Source organism: Pelmatolapia mariae, linkage group LG18 (genome assembly GCF_036321145.2).
Source record: "Pelmatolapia mariae isolate MD_Pm_ZW linkage group LG18, Pm_UMD_F_2, whole genome shotgun sequence".
NCBI lineage: Eukaryota > Metazoa > Chordata > Actinopteri > Cichliformes > Cichlidae > Pelmatolapia > Pelmatolapia mariae.
In genome coordinates this window covers 27,974,392-27,983,707 of record NC_086243.1, presented here as the reverse complement: position 1 = coordinate 27,983,707, position 9,316 = coordinate 27,974,392, and the positions used below count along the sequence as shown (strand labels likewise).

At 38.6% G+C, this 9,316-nt stretch overlaps 1 protein-coding gene across 1 annotated transcript; it reads left to right on the top strand.

Moving 5' to 3' along the window:
• Positions 1-326: 326 nt before the first annotated feature.
• LOC134616534 (sodium- and chloride-dependent GABA transporter 3-like) lies at positions 327-9,044 on the top strand. Its single transcript, XM_063461395.2, has 14 exons — positions 327-480; positions 566-700; positions 831-968; positions 4,989-5,067; positions 5,237-5,369; positions 5,455-5,589; positions 5,826-5,929; positions 6,048-6,172; positions 6,351-6,463; positions 6,552-6,689; positions 6,775-6,877; positions 7,358-7,458; positions 7,774-7,944; positions 8,884-9,044. Exons 1-14 carry the CDS (start codon positions 327-329, stop codon positions 9,016-9,018), a joined length of 1,764 nt encoding a protein of 587 aa, XP_063317465.2. The 3' UTR covers positions 9,019-9,044.
• Positions 9,045-9,316: the final 272 nt, after the last annotated feature.

Here is a 9,316-nt window from a genome sequence, read left to right as displayed (position 1 = left end):
TTAATTTTCCAACATTAACCCTTCCATCACACCTGGCCAAATAACTGTGACCCAAATGATTTACTAAAATCTTATTTTTGCGGTAACTACACAGATTTCGGGGGACAAAGGGGCAAAAAAGTAAAGTCAGCGCGCGTAATTGGAGTGCACCCTGCGGAGACGGCTGAGTGCCTGATGCATGACTGTTACTGGTCAACTGCCACGCGCATTCCCAAAGCGTTATAATAATTTATATTGTTCTATTTATATTGTTCATAACTTAATGATACTACACCAAAACACTTAAAGCTCTCTACTGCACAACAGGCGAAGTCCTTCATCTTGAGATGATTAAAGGAAGAGGAAAGCGAAGTCAGAACACTGCTGGAGACAGAGGACGGTGGGCCAACAAAACAGAATATCTTCTGGTCGTTGCAGGAAATGTGGTGGGTCTGGGCAACGTGTGGAGATTTCCTTATCTCTGCTACAAGAATGGTGGAGGTGAATTAAAAGGATAATTGCCTTGAGTAGCATAAAAAAGATCACATTCGATGCTACATAATCATCTTGGTTTGAATATTCTCAGGTGCCTTTCTGGTGCCATATTGTCTCTTAGCTGTGGTGTGTGGGATACCATTGTTCCTAATGGAGACTTCATTTGGTCAGTACACTCAAGAAGGATTTATCACCTGCTGGAGGAAACTGTGTCCACTGGCACAAGGTGAATTTGTTCAATTAAAATATTAAATCAGCAGGGAAAATAAGAAATTATATCTGAAGTTTTAAATGCTCATGTTGTATTAGCTCCACAGATTACAACATTTTAACCATCATTTTTATTTCCATTATAGGAATTGGATATGGAGCTTTCATAATGAAACTTTATGACTTCAGCTACATTTTAATACAAGTCTGGGCTCTCTTCTACCTCGTGTTTTCATTCAGCTCCCAGCTCCCATGGGTCAGCTGTGAGAATACCTGGAATACAGGTAAGGCAAAATTCAATCAGCAAAAAAGGCATGATATTAGCAACAGTTTTAGATTTGTAAATATATATATGTAAGTCGTAAGTAATGACTGTAATCACACCATAATCCCCCCCAAATAGATGTGAACACTCATGAGAAAACAGTATAAACACGAAATCAGTCTTTCCGTTTTCAGCTTTGTATATTTTTATCTATCATCTTCTTTTATCTATCAGGCTATTACTGTAGTATAGCATTGTATATTACTGTAGTATAGCATAGTATTACTGTAGTATAGTATATATAGTAGTATATAGTATATAGCAGTATATAACAGTTTACCTCACATTAATGGTTAAAATGATAGTTTTCCTGTTCCACCTGGAGCATCTCTTCAGGGAAACTAAACGTATTATTCATACAGACATGTATTTTAGTCATAAAAAACATCATAAACAAATTAGATTCTTTCACTATAAATATACATCAACTATATACAGTGTTGGGGAGTAACGGAATACATGTACCGCCATTACGTATTTAAAATACAAAATATGAGTAACTGTATTCCGTTACAGTTACCGTTTAAAAAGGTGGTATTTAGAATACAGTTACTTTGTTGAAATAAATGGATTACACGGCGGTACTTTCCTGTTTCATATTGTGGCGGGTCAGGACTGTTTGGGTTTTGTTTGACAGCTACGTTCTGTTGTTCCAGGCGGCAGCGTTACGGTTGCCATGGTTACAGGGCGACACTCTCTCTCTCTGCAACTGTGTGTTTCCTGGGTGAGGCCTTTTTGTTGTTGTTGTTGTTGTTGTGCTAAGCTAATAGGCAGAATGCTACAGGGATAGCTCTAAAGAATGTAGCATCATGGGCAGTGTAGTCCGTGCTGCAGCGAGAATGGACTGCCATACACGTTATGTGTCGGTGAGCAAGAGGGAGAAAAAGGAGAGTGGAAAAGTACGAGCTGTCATCGAGCAAAAACAGGAGCTGGAAGCATGTAAATATAATAATAACCACTGCAGCCAAGAAGAGTGCCTGACGAGCACAGTTGTAAAAAAGCTATTAAGACTCGACTGTACGCTGTGTTCGTGTTTTCCTCCGAAACAATAAGTTCCGTTGGAGCAGCCTTTCAACGCCTCTCTCTGGTCGTGTCCAAATTCATGGGCTGCCTCCTCCTGAGGCCGCATTTGTAGACCGATTACGTCACAGCGACGCGCCGAAGGCTGTCCAAATTCATAGGCTGCTCCGAATGCAGCCGACAAATGGGTCCTCATTTTCTCCGAATTTGAGGATGGGTCTGATGTATCCTTCTTTGCCCACCATATCCCAGAATTCATAGCGCGGCCCAGCCAAACTCTAGTTTCCGGTAATGGCGGCCGGTACTATGTTTTAAAATTACTCTTATTAATTTTTCTGGGTCACAAAATAAACTTTTAACATATTTTCAGGCGAGAAAGTAGCTGTGTAAACATCAAATATCTGCTCGGTTTATCAAGATATCGCATATTTGGAAAAGTGCTTCGACGTTTTCGGAGACGTCTGTTACCCACCAGCTCGATAGCTAGCCGGGAGCTCGACGGTCACTGAAGCCGCCGAGAACGGCACAACTCCCGGCACATCATTTTCAGATCACCGCGGACTTTCGCTACTCGGGTTAAACGTAGTATATAAGTACCTGAGACAACCTAAAAATGTTATTGTTGGGCTTTTTCAGTGTTTTGTTTGTTCGTGAGTAAATCGGTTTGGCTGAGATTAAAGTTATTAGATTAGATTAGATAAAATAAAACTTTATTAATCCCCCGAGTGGGTTCCTCCTTGGTTTTTATACAGCTGACTAAACGTCAAACAGAAAACTGATTAAACAGAAGTGTGAGACGGTCGAGAATTTACGCCAGTGTCCTGTTATATTTTACATAGCAAGGAGCAGACGGCCGAGTTTATTAAACTCCACCGAGACAGCGGTGACGTTAATCAGAAGGCTAGACCGTCCAATTTCACTGCCTTTTACTGCCGGCCTACCCGACCGTCTGAGGACCCGGCCCACTTAGATTGCGAAGGCCCGGTCCTCAGGAGGATGCAGCCCATGAATTTGGACACGACTTCTGTCTCTCGCAAGCAAAGTTGACCCAGACAACAAAGCTATTTTTCGGCTACGAGCTCCACATGGAACCCGACGTATTAGCCAGAGGTCCCTTTACTATGGTTCGGAGCCGCGGACCTTCAGTAATAGTAATAAATCACACAGCAATAGTACATTCAGGTAGTTGTAACAAGCATGATAATATATTAAGTAATCCAAAGTATTCAGAATACGTTACTGTCATTGAGTAACGTAACGGAATATGTTACAGAATACATTTTGGGGCATGTATTCTGTAATGGAATACATTTTAAAAGTAACCTTCCCAACACTGACTATATATATATTTAAGTTTGTGTAATACACTACGACATTTATAATTAGAGCTATTTGTATTTATTAGAGCTATTTTTCTATTTTTCTATATTTTGTAAATTTGTAATATATTGTATTATTCCGTTTAGTTTATTTAGTTACTGTTCTTACTCTCTTGGAACAACTGTGGCCACATCTGCTTACTACACTAATATTATTCAGTCTGCTGAAGGAAATATATGTAGATTTTTTTCCACATTCAGACAGCTTTAACACATTCTGGTGCACTCTGTAATAAATATATGGACTTTTTTTTTATACCAAATTATGAATATTCATCAACAATTGCCTTCTTCCTGCAATGCAGGGACGTGTTCTGCTTGCACCTTTTCACCTACCCGACTGTTATTTTCTTTATCCAGTTTTGAGCTTACTTCAGTAATTCAAATATCTTCCATTATTAGTAAGGTAAAGTCAATGACATGTCAACTTGATCCACTGCCTTCCAATCTTGTTAAACTTTCCTTCCCCTCTCTTGGCCCACTTATCACTAATGTTGTACACTCCTTCCTTATCTCTGGTTCTGTTCCAGTGCTTTTAAAAACTGAAATAATTACTCCAGTGCTGAAAAAAATGGTTCAGACCCAAACAAATTAAAAATTTAGAATCTGCCTTTCCTTTCCAAAATTCTTGAACTGTTGGTTTATTGGTTCATAAACGCCTTACTGGAAATAATTTAAATGAAGAGTTTCAATCTGGTTTATGTTCATTTCCAGTGTAGAAACAGCTCTTGTGAAAGTTACAAATGATCTTTTACCTGTAGGTGATTCCAGACTCATCGCTATTCTCATTCTCCTTGATCTTACTGCAGCTTTCGATACAATCTCCCATCATATCCTACTCTGTAGATTAGCCTCTATTGGCATCAACAATATGGCACTTGCTTGGTTTCCCTGATACCTCTCCAGTTGTTCACAGTTTGTGCAACTGCATACACAGATCACAATCCAGTTGATTAATTCAGTTTATCTTGGCCTTTCTGCAATAATTTCATTTAATTTCACTGTTATGCAGATGACACCCACCTCTATTTGTATTCCAAACCCACTGCCACTCTCCCACCCACATCTGTTTCTGAATGTTTGGTTGAAATTAATGGTAATAAAACTGAATGTTTTCTTATTGTTACAACATCTACTCTGTCTAAACCTGACAGTTTTGCATTATCTATCGATAATTCCCTTTGCATACCTTCCCTACAGGTTGAGAGTCTGGATTTCATCATCGATAATACTATCTCCTTCACAGCACATATAAACAATATCACCCAGTCGGCCTACCTTCATCTTCGCAATATTAACTGCTTCCATTTCTGACTTACTCAAACAATACTGCCATACTTGTCAATGCTCTTGCCTCGTCTTGATTACTGCAAATCTCTTCCCTGTGGTTAGAATTCTAGAATTTTTCTTATGCTTTTGTTTTGGGGTTTTAGTTGTGTATTTTATTCCCATTTAGTTGTGTATGTGTTTTTAAATTGCTGTACTAATGTAAGGTAACCTTGAGGCTTTTGAAGGGTGCCTATAAATAAAATGTATTACTATTATTGTTGTTATAAATTACTTATCTCACCCCAATCCAGCTAACTGTCTTGGTCTTTACTCATCTAATGGGACTGCACATCTAACCAACGTCACCTCTGCTGCTGTCGAGTTCTGGGAGTGAGTTCAATTTACTTATAATTTAAAGAGTTCTCATGAGTAAAATTTGCATTCTGATGCAATCGCTGCAAGTTTCTGTATAAATCCAGTAATTGCTTTAATTGAACATAACAAATTATAAATTAATTAAAAACATGATTTTTGTTTTTCCTAATTTTCCCTCTCTGAGGCGTCGGATGCTGGGCATGTCTGCAGGTATCGAGGAAATGGGCAATGTGAGGTGGGAGCTGGCTCTTTGTTTACTGGGCAGCTGGGTGTTCTGTTACTTTAGCATTTGGAAAGGTGTCAGATCTTCTGGAAAGGTCATTGGAAGTATTTTGATAACTTTAAGCTGAACTCTTTATTTGCATCACAAAATTTTAAATAAACATATTTTTTTCTTTTCAGGTAGCCTATTTCACAGCCCCATTTCCCTATGTGATACTCCTAATACTGCTCATTAGAGGGCTCACTTTACCAGGAGCATGGGAAGGAATTTACTTCTACCTGTATCCAGATGTGAACCAGCTGGCTAACCTTGAGGTATATTGCTTACTTAATTTCATGTACACCATCCTGGTTAAGCATGCCAGCATGACAAACTTACATAAGTACCATTAATTTAAAACTACTGATTTCTACTTATTTTGTTTTTATTCTGCTGTAGGACCTTTAATTGAGCTAACCAACATATAAACATTCCCATAAAAAACAATTTCAAGTAGAATACAGCCTTTTCTGATACATGCATCTGATATATATATATTTTTCTGTTACAGGTCTGGATTGAGGCAGGCTCTCAAATATTCTTCTCCTACAGCCTGACGATGGGCACTCTAAATGTTCTGGGCAGCTACAATGATTACAACAATAACTGTTATAAGTAGGCACAAGTTACATGAATTGTCACCTTTATTGGATTTAAAAATAGGTTTAACTATTATATATCCAATTATATGAAAAAAATACAGACTTTATGATTGCTTTACTTTGCCCCCCAGAGACTGCTTTTGGCTGTGTCTGCTGAACAGTGGAACCAGTTTTGTTGCTGGGTTTGTCGTCTTCTCTGTACTGGGATTCATGGCAGAGAAACAGGGTGTAACTGTGGATGCTGTGGCTGAGTCAGGTATAACTTCTTGTACATATAAAGATTCACAGTGAAGTCAAGGTTTTAGGCTCTTTCAGCTCTGTTGATGTATTTTGAAGCAAAAGAGTACTGAAAGCAAGTATTAATTCGAACAAGGTTTTGTATTAATGTTTTATGGTGAGTATAGACTTCGTTCTTGTTTAACTGTGATTCACAGGTCCAGGTCTGGCCTTCATTGCTTACCCTCAGGCTACAGCGATGATGCCTTGGCCACAGTTTTGGACCGTCTGCTTTTTCCTGATGCTCATTCTGCTCAGTGTTGACACACATGTAGGAATGTTGTACTGACTGTTTATTAACTATCAACTGTTCAGTTGAATATAAACTTGAAAACAGTCACTCATAATCCTGTCTCCAGTTTGTGACAGTAGAGAGTGTCATCACCTCCATCAGTGACTTGTTTCCGACGTTGTTTCGTGCTCCGGTGAGGCATGAGATCTTTGTCCTTATCTTCTGTTCAGCCTTCTTTCTCATACATCTGACCATGGTCACCGAGGTAAAAATAAATAAATAAATGCTTAAAATGCTGGTTGTTTTCTAAACTTTGTTAATTATTAAAACACTTTCTTATTCTCCGCCAGGGAGGAATTTACATATTCCAGCTTATTGATTACTACGGTTGCACCAGAGCTTGTCAGGATTGTATGGCTGTTTGTCAGTGTGTGGCTATAGCCTGGATTTTTGGTGAGTATTTGACTACATATAGAAGACATTACCCTAATGAGCAGATGGTCAAACGCTGAGTGAGTTGCCAAGTAGAAAAATAGACAAAAAACCCAAATGCAGCACATAATTGATTTTATTTTCAGACAAAATGTGTAAAAGCCACACTGAGCAAAGTAGGATGCCATTTTTACCCAGTGTCTTTCTTACTGTTGAATTACAAATCCTGAGCTTAACTGAGACATGTGGCTCCTGTAAAGGTTGCTCTAGGCTTTTTTGTGACCTTCCAGATGAGTCACCAGTATGCTCTTGGGGTACTTTTGGTAGGTTGTCCACTCCTGGGAAGGTTCACCACTGTTTCAAGTTTTCTCCATTTCTAAAATTGGCTGCCCCCGTGGTTCACTGGAGACCCAAAGCTTTTAAAATGGTGTTAACTGCTTTCCATAAATGGCGCAAGGGTTTTATACCATATCTTTACATGAACCTCTGAACTGCCAACAGGTGCTGAACGTTTTTCCAACATTATTCAGGACATGGCAGGACAGAAACCATCTGCCTTCTTTAATCTGTGCTGGAGATACATCATTCCTCTGCTGACACTTGTGAGTCCAAAACATTTAAATTCACTCAATAGATTATTTGTAAGTGTGCACCTTGAGTATGGCCTGTGAATTATGACATGCATCGTCATAGTTCACCAGCTGGAATTCTGTTACTATAATTTAAAGTTGCAAGATGTTTTCAAGTTTCAAAATTTAACTGCATCAAAGTGAGATGGCAATTATTCACTAGTCTAATCCTCATTACTGATTTTAACGTTGCCTTCATCTCTTTCAGTAATTATTGTAATTATGGGATATAACCATGTAAGAACTATGTATCTAAATTTTATTTTGTGATTCACCCAACCTTTCCAGTCTTCCTTCATCTTGTACCTCATTGATTATCAACACCTCAAGATTAACAACTCGTACGTTTACCCAGACTGGGCGTACACACTAGGATGGGCCATGACTCTGTCGTCTGTTCTCATGGTACCACTGTTCGCAGCTGTACAGATGTATGTAACACCAGGCACCTTCAGACAGGTCAGTGCTCAGTGAAGATACTCGTGCTGTTTTGCCACACACTGTTTTCTTCTTCTTTTAGTAGAATCAATACATAACATATAAAAGCATAAAGCCAGCCAGCTATGGTAATTCACAGATGTGACACTGAAAAGTGTGGTTTAGTTCAAAGGCAAGTTCAACAAAACTTGTTAACCCATTAATATTGTTTAATTTTACAAAGCTGACAAATAGGCTCTTCTTTCAGTGATGGTCTTTTGTCCTATTTTTCATGGCTTGAGAATTTGAAAAATGCAAATATTTATCTTCGTTATTTCATGTTATGATGGTTCATCCCTCCTCTGTCACAAATGAGCACAGGTATGCACTGGGAGTTTATAAAACTGCAGTATTTTGTAGAGGTAAAGATGCAGGCTTGATTTTAAAATAGCATGGCTCTGAAAATCTGGTAACTTTTAGTTGTATGTACAGCTGTACACTGTGATTATATGCCAGCAGTTTATTATAGACTTTTAGACAGTTAACTTTATTACTGTTGAATTGAATTGAATTCAGTTTTATTTATATAGCGCCAAATCACAACAACAGTCGCCTCAAAGCGCTTTATATTGTAAGGTAGACCCTACAATAACACATACAGAGAAAAAAACCCAACAATCATATGACCACCTATGAGCAAGCACTTTGGTGACAGTGGGAAGGAAAAACTCCCTTTTAACAGGAAGAAACCTCCGGCAGAACCAGGCTGGGGGGGGCGGGGCCAACTGCTGCGACCGATTGGGGTGAGAGAAGGAAGACGGGATGAAAGACATGCTGTGGAAGAGAGCGAGAGACTCATGACTCACACCTTACATAATCAATCACATAAACCTACCGCAGTCATGGCTGAATGGCTTAATATATAATTGCAGCCAAGTTTTCAATGTATTAACTAATCAGTCGTCGTTTTCTGTGTTCCAGCGTTTGCGCGTCCTTTGTCGTCCTGCTGAGGAGCCAGTGAAGCAGACAGAAAATGAGGGAATGAAACTAAGTCGCGACAACTGTAAAGCTGAAGCCCTCTGCGGGGACCGTGTCTCCAGTTCACTTGAAACTTAAGGTTAAAAACCTTTTCAGCTCTCATAACTTTGTAGTAATCAGCAATGATTTATTAATAAATTCACAATTAAATGAAAACAAACTTTAATGGTTGTTCATTTTGGACATTTCTCAAGTCTTTTGTTTTAGCACACTGTCTATACAAATTCCAGTTACATACTCAGGTAAGATGTTGTTAGCATTTTATAAACTTTGTAAATTAGAAAATTACATTTAAAAGGCTAAAATATTGATGATAAGCAAACAAGGTTTCAGTATTGTCTGAAATAACAGCAAATGTTGATGATACCAAAAGCAG

Bases quoted from the DNA above. Each gene is read 5' to 3' on its own strand.
- LOC134616534 (XM_063461395.2), top strand. From the start codon at position 327: ATGATTAAAGGAAGAGGAAAGCGAAGTCAGAACACTGCTGGAGACAGA. The intron at 969-4,988 runs GTAAGGCAAAAT...ACCCCAATCCAG, and splicing joins TGAGAATACCTGGAATACAG to CTAACTGTCTTGGTCTTTAC. The intron at 5,590-5,825 runs GTATATTGCTTA...TTTCTGTTACAG, and splicing joins ACCAGCTGGCTAACCTTGAG to GTCTGGATTGAGGCAGGCTC.